Raw genomic sequence first — 18,581 nt, forward strand, 5'->3', positions numbered from 1 at the left:
TGGGTTTAGGAGGCAGCCAATCCAAAAGGAAACCTACAGGCTCTGGGAAGAACAATACAGTTCCAAGGGAACACAGAATATCCAGACCCAGTGGAAAGACCCTCACTCTGGGAGTTTTTACTAACAACCCACCCACAAACAGTTCTCAGCCCAAGAACAGCAACCTTATTTTATTTTAATAAAATTGTCTGTATTTAAGATGTAAATTATGATGTTTTGATATATATAGGAAAATGATTAATTATTATATCCATCTCTTTACATAGTTACCTTTCATGAGAGCACCAGAAATCTCTCTTAGCAAATTTCAAGTACACAATACAGTATTATTAACTATAGGCGTCACCCTATACATTAAATATTGAGAATGTATGCATCCTACAAACTGCAACTTTGTATCTTTTGACCAGCATCTTCCCATTTGCCCCTCCTTGCTGCCCCTGATAACCACTGTTATACTCTCTGCTTCTGTGAATTCAACTTTTTTTCTATTCCACATATAAGTGAGATCATCCAGCATTTTTCTCTTGGGGCATAGCTTATTTCACTTAGCATAATTCCCTCCATGTTCATCCATATTGTCACAAATGGCAGTATTACCTTCTTTTTAAAGGCCATATAATATTCCTCTGTGTGTGTGTGTGTGTGTGTGTGTGTGTGTGTGTGTGTGTGTGTGTATCAATTTCTCCATTCATCAACAGACACTTAGGTTGTTTCCGTGTCTTGGCTATTGTGAGTAATGAATCAATGAGCAGGAGAGTGCAGGTATTGAAGTACTGATTTCATTTCCTTTGGATATATACCCAAAAGAGGAATTGCTGAATTATGTGGTAATTCTATTTTTAATTTTTGGAAGAAACTTCATACTGTTTTCCGTAATGGCACTACCAATTGGATTCCCCCAACAGTGCATAAAAGTTCTCTTTTCTCCACATCCTTGCCAACACTCTTATCTTCTTGGTCATACCCATCCTAACAGGTGTGAGGTAACACCTTATTGAAGTTTTGATTTGCATTTCCCTGATAATTAATGATGTTGAGTGCCTTTCATGTGCCTATGACCATTTTTATGTCTTCTTTGGAAAAATGTCTATTCAGGAACCTTGCCCATTTTTTAGTCAAGTTGTTTTTGTTTTTTGTTTGTTTTTTTGCTATTGAGTTGTATGAGTTTCTTTAATTTTTTAGATAGTAACATTTTATCAGATATATGGTTTGCAAATATTTTCTCCCATTGTAGGTTGCCTTTTAATTTGTTGTTAGTTTCTTTTGCTTTTTACTTTGATGTAGTACCACTTGTTCATTTTTTTTATTTTGTTGCCAGGACATCAATTTTAAATATGAACACAAAGGACCTGGTCATTGACTTTCATTTACTGGGCAAGTTGAAGGGCTCTACTGAGTTCCTTTGGGTAGAAAAACATAGAACAATCCCCTTTGGAGACCAGAGGTGATGTGTGTTTAAATAATAATAATCCTGTGAAAGAGCAGGAAGGAAGATCCCAGAATTTATTTAACTAGTAGTCTGGAAACTTCTCACGTGGCAAAGTTACAGGGGTTGGTGGATCAATTAGAATGTCACAGAACAGTTTAGGAGGATCATTTGGGGTATAACCTTCATTCCTGGGCTGATAACTACTCATGCCAGTGTTTGGATTTTTAATTTGTTTAAAGCTGTGTAGAATAATGGGGGAAAATATTGGGCTTTGAGTTGAACGAATCAGAGTTGGAAACTTGGTCCTATCACACACCAGTGGTATGACCTTGAGCCTGCTATTTTAAACTCTCTGAGGCTTAGTGTTTCTCTGTAAATCTTATTTAATTATGCCTATTTTCAGAGTGGCTAGGAAGGAAAAGCAATGTATGTAAAGGATCTGGTATATGGTAATTACCCAGTTAATGGTGACTATTGTTATCCAACATGTATCTATTCCATATATCTGTGAACTGTAATGTGCCCTTCATGGAGGCATGTGGGGAACATAAAGGTAAAGAAGGCATGATTTCTGCCTTCTAGAAGCTTACTCATTAAGCTGTGAAGATGTGTGCTCAAGTGGCTGTCATATAACATATCGTAAGAGGAAAAGGACTGTAAAGACACAAAAATGGGAGAGATTTCCTACAATTCTGCTTGAAGAAGTTTTCTGGGAGAGTTTTAGGAACTTGACAGGCAGAGAGGGTAAGGAAAGGATTTTCCAGATAGATAGTGTTTTCAACAAAGCTTGGAGATGGAGAAGCTCAGAGTGAGTCTGGGAGAAGGAAGCTGAGCTGTCAGGTAAGGCAAGGTACTGAAGTCGTGACAATGAGGTGCAATTCTCAAGATGGTACCAGATCATAGAAGGACTAGGATGCTGTGCAAAGGAGCTTGGACTTTATTCAGTAGGCAAATAAAGAGCCATGGAAGGTTTTTTTTTAAGGGAATGACAAGGGGAGGGCTATATCCTAGAATGACTAATTTGGCAACCCTGTGTGGTTTGAATAGAGCCTGGAGAGACTTGTGATAGAAGTAAGAGCTAGTAGTGATTGAGCTCTCCCTCTGTTCTAAAAGCATTATTCACTAATTCTCTCAACAGTATAATGAAAAAAGTGCTTTTATCATCACCCTTTATACAGATGAGCACATTAAGGCATAGAGATGTTAATTAACTTACCCAAGGTCACACAGCTAGTCAGGGATCCTACACCTGGATCAAGGCTGTCTGGCTCTGGAGTCCATACTCTGAACCATTACACTGCATTGCCTCAAAAGTCAGCCAGGAGTTAGGGATGCCAGCCTCCTACCTTGCTTTGCCTTTGTCTGATCTTTCATGCTTTTTCTTGACCCTCAGTTTGTTCATCTATAAAACAGGAGACTTGGATTGGCTTTCTGAGATGCTTTCTAACTCTGGTTTTTGTTTGTTTGTTTGTTTTGTTTTGTTTTGTTTTCAAAATTCTATATTTTAATGTAGGCCTGATCTATTGGGCAGTAAAGGGGGAGGGGTGAATGAAATGATTGTGCAGGATAAAGACAGAAACTCCCAAGTTTCGTTTCTGATTTTTTGTTGTAGTTGTTAACTTTTTCTGCCTCTCAATTTACTTAAATCAATTTAAAAAAAAAAAGCATTGGAGGTACACATTGAAAAGAAGTATCTATTTCACTGTATCGAGTGGCAGTGAGCTAATGCATAAGGTACCTGCTAAACTGTAAAATTTACAGATGTTAAGAATATTTATCAGTTTGTTGTATTCATGCTCTGAAGCAGTGTGATAGATATTACTCAAACGAGAATATTAGTTCACAATGACTCAGACCCAGCCCTAGGATAAGGCAACTTATTGAGAAGAAAATAAATCCTGGTCGAGTCTCTAAAGCCTCATTTCTCTCTGCGCTCAGCTAGTTGGGGCAAAATACACACTTGCTTTTCCTGACTAGTAAACAGTGTTTCTGGAGCCGCCGAATCCAAGCTGTCACTCCGCCTCTCTCGGCATTTTCAGGTTTCTCTTCTTATTTCAAGATGCGGTGTTCCGTAGGTCTCTGCAGCGGGAGTCCTGCCCTTGCTTAGTTTCCGTTTCCAAGGCAACTGACCAGCCCAACGAAGCCTCCGGCGGGCGCGCTGGTCCTGGAGCCGCGGAGCCATCACTGATCACTGCCGCGCGTCGTCTTTCCTCGGGACCGTCCTGGTGACCTCGGGGTCTTCGGTGATCTGCGCGTTACTTCATGCGTGGCTGTCTCTGTGTAAGAGTGGTAACAGGGAAGCCGATAATTCCGACAGGCCCCACTTAATCCGGCTGCCGCTCCTTGCCTCCGCTACACTAGACAGGATGAATGCATTTCTCTTATTCACGCCCTTTCTCTCAGCCTCTCCATCTCCTCTCCTTTCCCTTCTCTCTCTCCCTCTCTCTCTCTCTCTCTCATCGTCTCTCTCTCTCTCATCCTCTCTCTCTCTCTCTCTCTCTCTCAACCTCTCCTCCTCCCCTTCTCCTCTGGCAGAAGCCTTCTTAATGTAGTTTAATGGCTTTACAAAGAAAGCCAGGCAGAGGAGCTCTTCTCACTGGCTGTGGTCGGACCATGACCTAGCTGACCATGAACTTGGAAGGGCTTGAAATGATAGCAGTTCTGATCGTCATTGTGCTTTTTGTTAAATTATTGGAACAGTTTGGGCTGATTGAAGCAGGTTTAGAAGGTAAGGGAGTGCTTTTTAGTGACTTCTAAAAATTCTGTTTTGCAATAAAAATTTCTTAAGTGAATGTGAAAGGCACCTGAAATGAGATCAGAGAAATGTTACTCTGGGGTGGACATGAAGACAGGCAGGTTTGTCAGAGTAGGACAGATGAATAGAATAAACTTTTTGTAAGTTTCAGTAGCGTTTTCAGAGGAGAACATTAAAACTATGAGAAACACTTTGAATCAAAATGTGAGAACCAAAACAGAGGAAATTAAAGGTTAATCATTGGTATGTCTGTTATATTGAGAGCATCTAGTCCATGTTGATGTTAGATTTCTTTTTAATCGAATATCCCCTTTTATTGCGTCAGCAAATTTTATTTGGGTATGTTGTGAGGTCTATTTGTTTGTTGCTATGCAAATGCATTCATCAAATGGAAATAGATATACATTTATTATAATTTCTTATGGTTTAAGATTAGAGCCTAAATATGACAGACTTTTTGTAAGGTTGTCTTGAGAAGTATTTTATAATATTACCTTTTCACAATCCAATGTAGAGTGTAAGGGGCAGAGTCCCCAACTCACGACAGACTTTAACATAGATTCCAAATGGCCAGTTGTATTTCAGGTGCTGCTGTGTATGTTCATCAGAGGCTCATTCTCCTATTCTCCTTAGCAATCATCTCTTTCTTAAAATAAAAATAAGGTGTGTTCTTGCCTGTATTTTTCCTGAATTAAGTGTTTCTCTGAGAATCTGTGTAAAGTTAGGTTATTATTTTCTTAGTGCTCAGAACACATTTGAGAGCATGTTTGCATACAGCTAGTTAGAGTTTCTCTAAAGTTGTCAGAGCAATTTTAAAAAGCATCCCTAGATGTTATGTGACATAGTTATGCTTTGATACTCGTGTTGCTTCAAATTTTAAACTTGAGTAAAAATGCAAATATGTTTTAAATGTATTTATGGTCACAACTAATCCAGTCTTCCAGAGGAAGACTATCACATGTGACATGATTGCATTTACAAATAGAAAACATCAAATTACAGTTAAGTGTGTCACTCTGATGTAGGTTATCAGAAACCTACATTCATAACTCATTGTGGGGTAAGGGATGGTGGAAAGCAAGGTTTGTTAAAGTAAGTTTGCAGAATGCTCTTTTAGAGCCCTCAGTGATGGAAACATATGTATAGTGCTAAAAAGAAGATAAATTCTAAATTCTGAAAGTAGTGACTGTTCTTTAAAATTCATTTTATCTTGTTCATTGTGATAAAACTAGTAACCTGGTTTGGCTTTTCTGTTCTTTACTCTGCTATTTTACCTTGCAAATGTGACAGGGACCTCCCATTTTAATGGACTGGTTTTTGGTTTTTGTTTTGTTTTGTTTTGGGTTTTTGGGTTTTTTTTCTGAGTCTGACAGTAACATGGAATAGTGTATTTCTAGCCATGTGGAGGGACTTGTTTTACCTGATTTCATCGATGGTGTGTGGTCATTCTTTAAACTCTTTTGTTGAGGGCTTTTTCTCTGGATTTTGGAATCAAATCTACTGTATTATTAGTTTTGTTTCAGGAGCATAAACATTCACTTTCCCAAATGAGACCATGTGTTTCCTTCTTCTAAAGGCTTCTAACCTTTATGAAACTATTTTTTTCCCTTTTCCTTATTACTTATATTCCAAACTGTACTGATTTGTATGAACGGTTTCTTTCTTGTATTTTATATTTTGCGATGTCAGCATTTTTCAAGCTAATACTGTACTAATACTATGGAGAGAATGTGTTGTCTAGTAAACTTCAGTAAAAATTTATATCTGATTTATTTCCAGCGTTTTTTTTTAAAAAGGTATTTTAAAATAGTAAAATGTTGATAAGCACACGAAGGAGGAATTATATTTAATTTGCAAAAGTTGATAGAAACAGAGAGCAATAGTGCTTTCCATTTTGAAGTTTGTATAAGACTTATCTCCAAAGTGAATGTTGGAGTCAGAAAACCTTCAAAACAAGATTTAAGTTGGCCACATATTTTGCTTACTGGAGATATAAAGCAAATGAATGGACTGAATTGTTATATTTTATTGTATGTGGTTTGAATCTATAGATCAGAGTATGCGAACTGTGAAGTTATACCCTAATATTAATTAATGAAAACAGTAAACAGTATTTAATATCAAAATAGCATCTTCATAGATTTTCTGGAACTTTCGTAAAAACAAACACTGATGCTCATTTCATTCGGATTTATTTTCACATAGGAATTTCCTTCCTTGCCCACCATTTTACATATCTAAGTTGGGGATAATGATTTCTTTCACCTTTCTCAGTTCTGGCTATTCAAGGGTCGTGTTAAAGAAATATGAGTATTAAGTAGAAAAATGTGAACCTAAGTTAAAGTCCTGTGAGGATGATTTTGAAATTTTTTTCCTAAACAATTAAACCTTTTCTTCTAACCTTATAACTGTTCTACAGTGTAGGTATCATTCAGAATGTAGTGTTTTTTTCTTTTTGTATTTATATGTAATATGCATTGTGTTCTCAAGGGCATATATATAATACTATGTTTGCAGAATGTAGTTACTATCTTCAAATATATAGAGAGTAAATGGACTTCAAAATAAATTGGTAACATTAAAGTCTGAATATTTGTTTTTGGTTGTCTTTGAGTACTTTGAGCTCCCATTCTTTGTAGAGGAACTGGGGATTAGGTCCTGGATGTCCTGGGTCCTTCGGTTCCAGTCTGTGAGTGATGTGCATAAACACGTAATGCTACATGTAGACCCATGGCATAGATTTATAAACAAAGCGAGTTGCATTTAGCAGTTGACATTATTTAACATGAGAAAATAAAGACAACAGTAGGAATAAAGTTTCTTACCCCTCCTCTGCCACTCTCTTGTTTTCTAACCTCAGATAAGCCACCTTATGTCTTTAGTTGTCTAAAATGAGAAAACTGGACTTGAAAATCCCCATGGGACTTTCCATTTCAAAAAGTTTATGAGTCTATCAGGTATTAAAACTTGCTCATTTCTAAATACATACCCTTTCTTATGAAATAGGTATCAATGGCCTACATGGGAATTGATATGCAGTGCAGCTTGAGGCTGATCTTTCCTCCTCTTCCGTAGTGGGATAATTCATCATACTTCAAGGAGATTTTCATTGTATTTCAGGAGAATAGAGAAATGTCCTTTCCTGTAGCTCTAGACTTTGACATTTGGGACTGCTATTTTAGGCATCCTTGTGATAGAGTTTCTCAAAATTTACACGGAGTTCCAATAACAAATAAACACATCATGTTATGATTTATTAACATTTCAAAGGTCAGTTGTTTTGTTTTTTGGTGTTAGTTTTTTGTTTGTTTGTTTGGTTTTTGTAATTCAGTTAAATTTCAATAATTTTTCTTTTTAAACAAAGTAATCTTAATACCCAGTCAGTATGCATGCAGATAATAGTTTCAACCTGAGCAAAGTTTTGAGCCTATCACACAATGCCAGAGTTTTGACTTCATAAGCTCTCTCTTCTTAATGAGGAGTTTAGGAAGCTCCACAGTTATGCTGGTTTGGAAAACTCCTAAAACCTCACAACAATAAATTGCCTCTTTTCCAGCTATAAAAATGAAGATGGTTTTCTGTTAACATATTCCAGGGAGAAATTGAATCAAAATTTTAATGGCAAAGCTGTTTCATTATCTCTATATGCAACACTGGGCTGTGAAAATATCTACTTTTCATCCAAATACGTATTAAATCATGCTGAGGTAGTTACTGAATTAAGAAAGAACCATCCTTCTCCCTACTACCAACCTTAGTAAAAGGCAAGATTTTACAAGAATGCAATAACACACATGATTTGAAAAAAATCACTTTAATTGGTAATTGTCTTCAATAAAAAGACAAAAAGAAATCAACTGATAATCTAAGTCCTTTGTAGAATGAATATGCATTAGAATTTCTTTTGTATTTATTCAGCTTACTTTATTTATCAGATATCTGTAATACTGTAATGCAAGCTTCCTCAAGAGGCCTAAACAAGATATTAGCCATATACACAGAGATGGATCTTTGGAACCAAAGTTCTTAATTCTCCTGTGCAGTTGACAGAAGTGTGGATGTGTTGGGTCTGTTAATAAATTGGGTCAACTGGAAAACAGTACTGACTATGTGTACATTTCATGATGTCTACTGAGGACCAAGGGGCTGGAGATACCTGGAAGGGGGCTATTATTTCCATCTCAAATAGCTTGTTTGAAAATCATAAAGCAGACTCTTTTTAATTCTCCTGGCATTCTGCTTTCCGAAATGCAATGGGATTCCAAAGCTGATGGGTATTTGAATGATCAGAAAAGTTTTTCCAAACTGTAATGCTTAAGAAATATAAACATAATTTATGGTGATATTATAAAACTGAAGCATACTTTTTACACCACTTAGAAATGGAATATCGGGAATATTTATACTATTTGAATTTCTTTAGGGTCTTTTATAGTTAATATTTCCTTTATGTCAAGAATATTAATGTCTAAAAAGTGACTAAGGAAGAGGACTTAGTATATTCAGAGCCTTAGTATATTCTCACACTTAGAGAATCCAGACTTATTTTGCTTGGATTCTAATCACAGCTCTGTCTCATGTGATTCGGGGCTATTACTTGACCTTAATTTTTTAATCCATAAAATTAAATAATGGTATGTAATATCAATATCTAGCTTTATTGAAGATTGCCTATACATAAGGCAAATGTTAAACACTATATAGTGTTAAACTGTGCATTAAAATGTTAACGTAGCTTCGTATTAGTATAGTACTATCTTATTTAATCTTCACCATGCTCCTAGGTATTATTATTTTCACCTTAGATGAAAAAACTTAGACTTGCAGAGGCTAAGTAACTTGGCTCAAGCTTACTCAACCATTAAGTCATAAAGCTGGAAGTCAAATTCAGGCCATGAGGCTCTATAACCTATCTTATAATTTTAATTTCTTGACATTACAGCATGATGGTAGTGGCAAATAATTTGGTGAAAAGGAGAGAGTGTTAGGTCAAAGTAGTCAACTATCCATTAACTCTTTCTACAAGCCTTTCTTGAACACATTCCATATGAGGAACACTCTTAGTCACTAACATTGTTTAATAAACATAAATATTCAGGGGCGCCTGGGTGGCTCAGTTGGTTAAGCATCCGACTCTTGATTTTGGTTCAGGTCATGATCTCAAAGTTGTGAGATTGAGCCCCACATTGGACTTGGTGCTGGACATGGAGCCTGCTTAAGATTCTCTCTCTCCCTCACCCTCTGTCCACCCCCAACGTGTGCTCATACTCTATCTCTAAAAAAAAAAAAAGCATAAATATCCATGCTGACATACTGACTGTACTAGTCTAACTACAACATAAGGAATATTCTAAAGCCCCTATCTTATAAATAAGAATATAATATTATATAATATTATATATATATTATATATATTAATGAATATAAATATATTTGAATCATAATATATTTGAATCTGCATTAAATTCCAGTCAGATCAAGTACAATCTTTAATTGGGCTCTGGGGTAAAATTGAGAAGAAAGTAGACATACATCTTTGTTCTCAGACAGCCCAGTTTTTTATTTCTATGGGTAACATGTGGGACTGCTGGAAATAGATGGGACAGAGAAGGGCTGGTGATTTTGGAGAAAGGACAAAATTCAACATAAGATGCTACTGTGTAAGGAGGAGACCTTGAATCCAGGAAGGGAATTATTTATGAAAGGGTCTGAGATTTATGGACGGGATTGATTGGAACACAAACAAAGATAAGATGATTTATACTGGAGTAGGATTTTGGAGTAGGTGTACCCACAATGATTTAGAGCATAACACAAGCCTCAATGGGGTTTTAAGCTTGATCAGGATGATCATCAACAGAAAACACACTCCAGCCTTTATCAACAGATATAGAGCAGAAGGAACACAGATCATTCTAGTTACGGGGAACAGAGGGCAACAGAGGAAGAAAGCTTTCCTTAGTTGAGAATCTTTAGGACAAACAAGGTGAAAGGAGGGTTTCCTATGCCATGCCCTGGAATAACCATACCAACCAGACCAGTTTGCAGGTGTTAGTTCTGGTTTACTGGTGGATAAAGTGGAGATTCAGAGAGGTTAAGACTTCGCTCAAAGTCACAAGGGAGTAAGTGAAGGAATCTGGATGAGTTCCCATATCTTCATGGTGGCAGTGGTCCAGATGGTGTTCACTATGACTACAGAAGATAAATATGCAAAAATAAGATAATATGTACACAGATAAATAGAAGCCACACCTAATATAAAACCTTTCTATAGACTAAAAAATTAAAAAAAATAGTTCCTTTTTAAAAATTTGACTGATTTCTTTTTACTTTTATGTGGAGGCATCTATGTAAAAATGCAGTTGTGATAATCAACCAAAACAAACAAACAAACAAATAAATAAGGAAGAGGGCAGAAAAGGAAAGATACATCTATAGATCACATAATCGAAGTTCTGGCTTATCATGGCATCATAAAATGGAAAGTTCTTCAGAAATTTGCAAATTCCAAAGCAATCATTTCATCAATGAAAACATTGAGTCCCAGAGACATTAGACGACTACCAAATGACTTGTTTTTGACAGAATTCTTCTCTGCAGAGAAAAAAAAAATCTCATGGATTACACTCAGAAAATAAATTCAAACGTGATCTAAGATCCACAATATATTTGCCCAAAATAAGAACAGCTCTCCTAAGTTATTTTGCTAGGGGACCAATAACCGTAAAATTCAAGGATTCTGAGACTTGGTTGACAGTAAGTTGATTTCTGGCATAGTTTTATCATTAGCAATAGGCACTACCACAAAGGACCCTTAAGCTGAGGATGTAAATTGAGGTGTTTTTCACCTTGATGATTTGTCTGAATAAGTTAATGGTAGAGAATTGTTACCACCTGATAGCCATTCAATGCCCCATTGGATGAATTTCTGGAAGGCCCAGGCTTAATACCCAGTAGATATATAGGTAAATCACAAGGGCAATTATCCTCATTGTTCATCACTCTGATTGTTAAAAACAGGAAGCTAAACCCCTTACTTCATTCACAGCTAGTACCATCTCACAGAGCCTACCTTGGCCTCCCTGTTTGAAATTCACCCCTACCATCCAGGCTTTTGGATGTAATTATTTGAAAAGCCTTTGAACAAGTCAGGAGACTCATCATCAAAACAAATCTTACTGCTGACACAGTACCAATTGTAGGTTCCAGTTTTTACAGAGAGATCTTGGAGTAGAGATGCTGAGAGCACAGAAGCCAAAATAATTGGATTTAATAATAATTAAAACCCAGCTTTCATACATATTAGTTGCCTTGATATAAGCTCCCCAACCTTCTATACCTCAGTGTCTTTATATCTTAAATGGGAATAACCATAGCACCTCCCTCTTCTGTTTGTTGTGTGGATTGATCTGAGTTTTTATTTGTGTGGGCGTAGAACCCTGTGGATGTTTTGAATTTTGAATGGTTTGTGTGTTTGGCCATTACAGCCAGGCGCTATCATCTTTTCTTCCAAAGAAAGGAGGCGACCACTCAATATCTGAAACTAGAAGCTGAATACATTGCTTGCTAAGCTGCACTTGTAGGGTGCAGTTACTCAGAGCAACTCACTGCTGATGCTTTACAGGGTTTTAGGCTTTCCAAAGAGCAGTGTCTACTACTAGGAAGTTGTCATTGATCGATTTGGTTGGATTTAAAACTGATACTGGTGCTACTTGTTACTCTAATCAAAAACCATTCATTTTCTTTCTTGAAACTACAGTACAGGAACTTTTTATTTTCATAGTAAATAATATTTAAGATTATTTACAGAACAACTCCTAAGTGTCAGTCACTCTTCTAGGCACTGGGGATGCAGCCTTAAGCAAAAACACAAAATTTCCTTTCTTGCTAAATCTGCTAAATTTTGGGAAACAAACTATAAATACTATAAAAATGTATGGAAGACAGCATAGTTATAGTAGAATACATTCATTCATTCATTCATTCATTCACTAAATATATGTGCCTCTACTTTGCTCCATACATTGTTCTGGGAAGAGTAATGAGCACAATCCAGGTTCTTGAGGAATTTATGTACTATTGAGGAAGCGAGACAAAAAGATAAACATGGGATATATAATTAGATATTTAATAGAGACAAGCACAAAATATAATGGGGGTTAGAAACAGGGGTGTTATTTATAATTGAATGGTCAGGGCCACCTGGGTGACTCAGTCTGTTAAGTGTCTGACTGAGGTCATGATCTCAGGGTCCTGGAATCCAGCCCCACTCAGCAGGGAATCTGCTTCTCCTTCTCCCTCACCCCATTTGTGCTTGCTCTTGCTCTCTCTCTCTCAAATAAATAAATAAATTTAAAAAAACAGTGTAGTCAGAGAAAGCCTTTCTGAAGAACTGACTTTTCTGCCAACACTTGAAAGAAATGAGTGTGTGAGACCAGTAGAGTCTAGAACAAGAGGATTCCAGGCAAAGAGATGGCCAAGTGCAAGAACCTTTGGCTGGAAGTGTGTTTCTTCTGTTCAAGGAGCAGAGGAAGTCTAATGGAACTGAAGCAGGGTGAGCTAGTGAGGGTAGTAGAAGCAGTAGAGGAATGGCCAAGGTCATGTCATACTGGATGATTATAAGAACTTTGAGTTTATTCTTTTTTATACTGGGAAGCTACTGAGAGATTAGGATAGGAAGTGTCTCCACGTCTCCCATTCAAGTATATCATCTGTGATTGAGTGATAAATCATATTCTAGGTGAGGAGCTAATAGTTTTACATATTTATTATATCCAATTTTTATAAAACCCTGTAATAATAATCTCATTAGCCATAATTACAGGAATTCTGGCTCTTTATTTACTTAAGAATATATTGTGAACGTTTTTTCATCGCATTGCTATTTTCTAGTTTTATCGGGTTATGCCCAGGAAGACAGGGGACTTTTCCAGTACACAGGTAGAAACAAGGCTCCTGACAAAAACTGATGAGATATGCCAAAATGTGATCCACAATGATGAAGACACAGGGTAAATCCAAGTACCTGGTGCTCAGGCATTGAGGAAGCCATCAAAGGAACATAGGAGTGGGGCCTCAGGTAGAGAAATCCCAGATCAGGTAAGCAAGAAGATGGTATCAGTTGCTAGGAACACCAGCGACACCTAATGAGCACTTTGTTGAATGTCTGCCAGGCACTATGGCCAGCACTTTGTATGCATTATTCATGTTGACAATAATTTTTATGAACCAATTATATAATTGAAGATTTAACATATGAGAAAGTGTTTGTTCCAGAAGTTTTATTTATTTTTTTAAGATTTTATTTATTCATCTGAGAGAGAAAGACAGAGAGAGTATAAGCAGGGGGAGAGGCAGAGGGAGAAGCAGACTCCCTGTTGAGCAAGGAGCCAGATGTGGGGCTCCATCCCAGGACCTGGAGATCATGACCTGAGCTGAAGGCAGATGCTCAACCATCTGAGCCACCCAGGCGCCCCTGTTCCAGAAGTTTTAATCCCTGGTCTAAGATCTAGAAGTGGTCTATCTGGGATTCAAATCCATGCTGTCGGGGCACCTGGGTGGCTCGGTCAGTTAAGCATCTGGGTCCTGGGATAGAGCTCCTCCCCCTACTTATGCTTTCTCTCTCTCTCTCTCTCTCCCTCTCAAATAAATAAATAAAATCATTAAGAACAAAAAACAAATCCATGCTGTCAATCTGAGAGCACAGGTTCTAAACCATCATGTACCTGTCTTTAGATAGGGCTTGGTCATAGTCAAAGACAGAATTATCTTGGGATAAATGAAGCTTAAGCTACAGAGTCCCTCAAGTGTGTGGGCCCCTTCCCATTCATATTTCAAATAAAGATCAACTTACATGCCAAATTTTGTATATGTGATGTTTTTAATTTTTTCTTATAGAAATTTCTCCTTCAAATTATATAAGATTTAGGCCCCACAAAACCAAGAACCACCCCTATTGTGAGCTCAGAAGGTCTTGCCTTTCTTGCCATGATTAGAGTTCATGGCCAGGGACACAGAAAGTAAGACCCATCCTGCAAGACAGGAAGCTGGATATGAAGTTCCCATTAGGGGTTCTCATGTCTCTGCCTATTTCTGTGGCTACTCAGACTTCATGACTGACTGAGTGAAGATAAGATCATTTGGCAGCATGATGTTTCTAGGCCTTGCTCATGGTGAGAGGAATGCAGTTCTGTTGCCCACAGAACTGACTCAGAAACTAGTTGGGCTTACACCTGCTGGAGGGTTTCAGGGGCCAACTGACAGCCTGGCTGAGTGGAGAAAGCACAGACTTTCCATCAGACAGATGTGGACTTGAATCCTACCTCCTTCACTTACTAGTTGACCTTGGGCAACTTACTTGATCTATTTGAGCTTCAGTTTCAACATATGTAAGTTTGTCATTGTTGGGAAGACTAATCACAATGAGTGGACAGTGCCTGGCTCTATTACTGTACTCTACAAATGTGGTCATTAGTTGTTAGATCGCATGTAAAAGCCAGATAAGACAAAGACGAAGGAAATGAAGCACAACCAAACATCATCTATTATTTATCATTTATTTTATTTGTGTATCTAGATATATGCTACAGATTTGGAGTACCACCCTAGAAATCTTTGTGTTTGCACTGTCCTCCTCTTCATTTAGGGGAGATGGACCCTTTCATATTCATAAGCATCATTCATTCATTCATTCATTCATTCAACTTATATTTGCCAAACTCCTGCTAGATGCTGTTCTAGGGACTGGGCATACGACAGGCACAAAAATAGAGATCCCTGCTTTGGTAGAGGAGCTGGTCTTGGTTGCAGCAGAGAGTCTCCTTCCCTGTATTATGTGTTGGGAAAGGCAGAGAATATTGGTGTCGATGTGCATACATTCATAATGGGAAGTTGAGAGACATTGTGTCTGATTGTTTTCTTCTGTTAATATGAAATGGGGTGAAGTGAAAAGCATTTGTGGAGTGGCAAGTAATGGATGTTTTAAGGAGACAGAAAGTGCAGTATGGTCTTTTCAAAGCCTGGGGAAGTGAATTTACTGAGAAAATATGAGAAGATTACTAGGCAGTGCTTAGTGCCCATTTGAGGTCCGTGGTCATAATTTTAAAAGAAGATGTGCCCTGACTTGGATGAAGTAAGCACTCTCATGCATACATTGCTACAAGATCATTCTTTCTACATACATTCAGAGAGAAGGGCAGAATAGGGTAACAGATAGGAGAATGGGAAAAATCACAAGGAAATTAGAGGAGATATGCTTAGTACAACCCCTAAATATGCAAAAACAGATATAGAGGCTACAGAAGACTTGAAATTGAACCAGCTGGGAATTGTATCCTCCATTTGTATGATGAGGCAGAGGCCAGTGACTGAAAATCTCATCTCTCAATTGCATGGTCATACATCAAAATAACTCTTAAAATTGCTTGGGATGGGCTTCCAACAAAGTGTTTACAAACACTGGTGTATTGTGAAAATGCTTAAGAAAATACTCTCAGGCTGCTCTTCAAACAGCTGATGAATTCCTTAAAGTTATATATGTACTGTGCCTTCATAAATGCAGTAAAATTCAAATACACAGAGAGGGACTTTCTGATTAAATTCTGAGTTTCAAAAAGAAAACTTTATTCATTAGATGGGTTTTTTTAAAGATATTTTTAATGATGATAAATTTATGCTATTTTTTGTCACTTCTACAACTTTTAGCCACCAGTCTCTACTAACTTTTAGAAAATTCAGTATCTAGGGACGCCTGGGTGGCTCAGTCATTAAGCGTCTGCCTTCAGCTCTGAATAAGGGTCCTGGGATCGAGCCCCACATCGGGCTCCCTGCTCTGCAGGAGGCATGCTTCTCCCTCTCCCACTCCCCCTGCTTGCGTTCCTGCTCTCATTATCTCTCTCTCTCTCTGTCAAATAAATAAATAAAATCTTAAAAAACAATTCATTGTCTATGAGCCACAAATCTGATGCCTTACCTTCAAAAATGTGTGTTCAATGGCTGTCAAAATCAATGAGGTATGTAACTTTGTGTGTTCATGTACACATAGACACTTGTGCACAAATATAGTTGTGTCAATATATATTAGACTCATGAGTGCATATACTTATATACTTCACACACACACACTCCAAGAACATAAGTTATCAAGTTTATTAATTAAGAGAATAAGCCATTGAGCTCATTGAAGAAACAGATTCTTGATTCTTTTGAACAAGACCTGTGAAGATTCCTTAGGACATAGGTTTATATTTAAGCATATGTCTAAGTGAAAAGGAGGGGGGTGCCATGGAAAAGAGCAGTAGAGGGATAATGGAACTTAAGTGTGGGCTATGCCTTTGAATAAAAAATCCCCAACTGCAATATCTACTGTAACTAGTTGTGTGATCTTAGCCAAGTTATTTAACCTTCCTGATCCTCTATTTCTCCTATAAAATGTTTCACTGGATCTTGATCACAGACTATTGCCTGAAACAAACACATAAATTAATAGACAAAGTGCTTAAATGACTAATTCTGGTCTCTAGTAAGTGCCCAGGTGAACGGTCTTACCTATGCCTGGTTCTTGGTCACCAGGTCGCTGTGTACCTCCCCCCTTGGGTATGGAAAGGCCCTATCTGTCTGTGGTTTCCTGGCTACCTCTTCTGGGTCCCCACCTGCTGTGCTTCCTAAGCACAGGCTCCTCCCTCATCTGCTCAGTGGCATCTCCCTTGGCCATCCTTCAATTCTGAATTTATTCATTTGGGACAAGAGCCTCATTTCCTCTGCATGTGAATCAATTCCCCTATTTACCCAGCATATGTCCCATGAGACTGGCAAATACCAGTGTGTTGAAAAGTCGTTCAGAATATATTTCTTAAGTTAAAAGAAGAAGTTTCAAAACAGGATGTAAAATAATGATCCCAGTTTTAAAAAATATATACAGAGGGTGGAGGGAGAATGAACACAGGCATTTTTCATTTTTTCTTTGACCTTGGACATTTTTGACATATTTTTGTATAGTTTTTAGAGGCTACTTTTAAAAGGAAAAAAATATCAATAAAAATGCACATTATTTGTTTTTCCAATAGGAGAAATGCAGTGCCCATTGGAGCATAGTCATTTATCAATTTAAAATGAAAAACTTTTTTTTGGATCCAGAAACATATTTAAAATGAAGAGTTCTATGTGTGTTAGTTTTATCTTTAAAAATAAGATAACTCAGAAGAAACATCTGGAACTAAGGACGGATTTTCATACCTTGAAGTCATTTTTCAACTTCAAGTTGAACAGTGTCCTCAGTAGTTGATAAAGAGATGTCTCTATAAATATTCCTATGTCAAGAAGTTATCAAGGGACTAGGATATTGATATTTTGCCTAAGAGCCTCACTTACCTGAAAGAGGAGCTCACTTTCTACACCTTTTATGAGGAACTGTAGTTTTATGATTCTTAGGAATAAACCAGTTCACTCTATTGATGTGTGTTGCTTCATTTCCTCTGAAAGGGGAAATTGAACTGGGTGGGGTGATGCAGAGGGTGCAGGGGGCAGTGGTTGCTGCTGCTTGGCCATTCTCTGCTTCCCCTCCCTTCTGAGCTCCTCAGTAATTTTCTTTCTTGAATAACAGCTTGCTTGCATCTGAGTGGGCACCATTCATGCGAAAGCCTAGGTACGAATTATTTAATACTGTCAACAGATTTTTTTTTTAAAGATTTTATTTATTTGACAGAGAGAGACACAGCGAGAGAGGGAACACAAGCAGAGGGAGGGGGAGAGGGAGAAGCAGGCTTTCCGCCGAGCAGAGAGCCCAATGCAGGGCTTGATCCCAGGACCCTAGGATCATGATCTGAGCCGAAGGCAGACGCTTAACGACTTAAGGCAGCCACCCAGGCGCCCCAATACGGTCAACAGATTAAAAGGAAAGGAGCGACAGAAAGGGGCCTCAAGAAGTACAAGGAAGTATTGAAGACCCAGGCAAAGATTCCATTACACATGGTTCTCCAGCAAGGAATTTGAAGTAGTTCCCACGCATTTTTTGTTTGTTTGTTTCTTTCTTTCAAAAGTACTTCATAAAATTCGGCCATAGGGATGATCCATGTAATTTTCCTTTTTCATTACTAGATTTTTTTTTTCTTGAATAATTAACGTGAAGGAGATTAGGTTGACCTTGATTCAAATCGGTGCAATTTGGGACATAAAAAACCCTACTTTGAGGTTCTTGGCCATAATCTGGGGATACAAAGTAAGATACGATCAGTGCTTTGGCAAAATATAAGTCCAAGCACGATTCCTCCAAAATGTTGGTACTATGGAAAGAGCACAGCGCTGGTTGTAGTCTGTGTCCCTTCCTTCCTTCCTTCCTTCCTTCCTTCCGTTCCTTCCTTCCTTCCTTCCTTCCTTCCTTTTTTTCCTTCCCTCCCT

General features: G+C 37.8%; 1 protein-coding gene across 2 annotated transcripts in view; it reads left to right on the forward strand.

Moving 5' to 3' along the window:
- Nucleotides 1-18,581, forward strand: part of KCNIP4 (potassium voltage-gated channel interacting protein 4) — a 1,107,243-nt gene that overhangs the window by 595,688 nt on the left and 492,974 nt on the right. The window contains exon 1 of one of the 2 annotated variants that reach the window (XM_021679402.1): nt 4,061-4,160. The exons of the other annotated variant lie outside the window; for it this stretch is intronic. Within the exon in view, the coding sequence (XP_021535077.1) occupies nt 4,061-4,160 (100 nt within the window). Of the gene's footprint in view, nt 1-4,060; nt 4,161-18,581 lie in introns of those variants that run through there. 2 annotated transcript variants of the gene reach the window in all.

This window comes from Neomonachus schauinslandi, chromosome 2 (assembly GCF_002201575.2).
Source record: "Neomonachus schauinslandi chromosome 2, ASM220157v2, whole genome shotgun sequence".
Taxonomy (NCBI): Eukaryota; Metazoa; Chordata; class Mammalia; order Carnivora; family Phocidae; genus Neomonachus; species Neomonachus schauinslandi.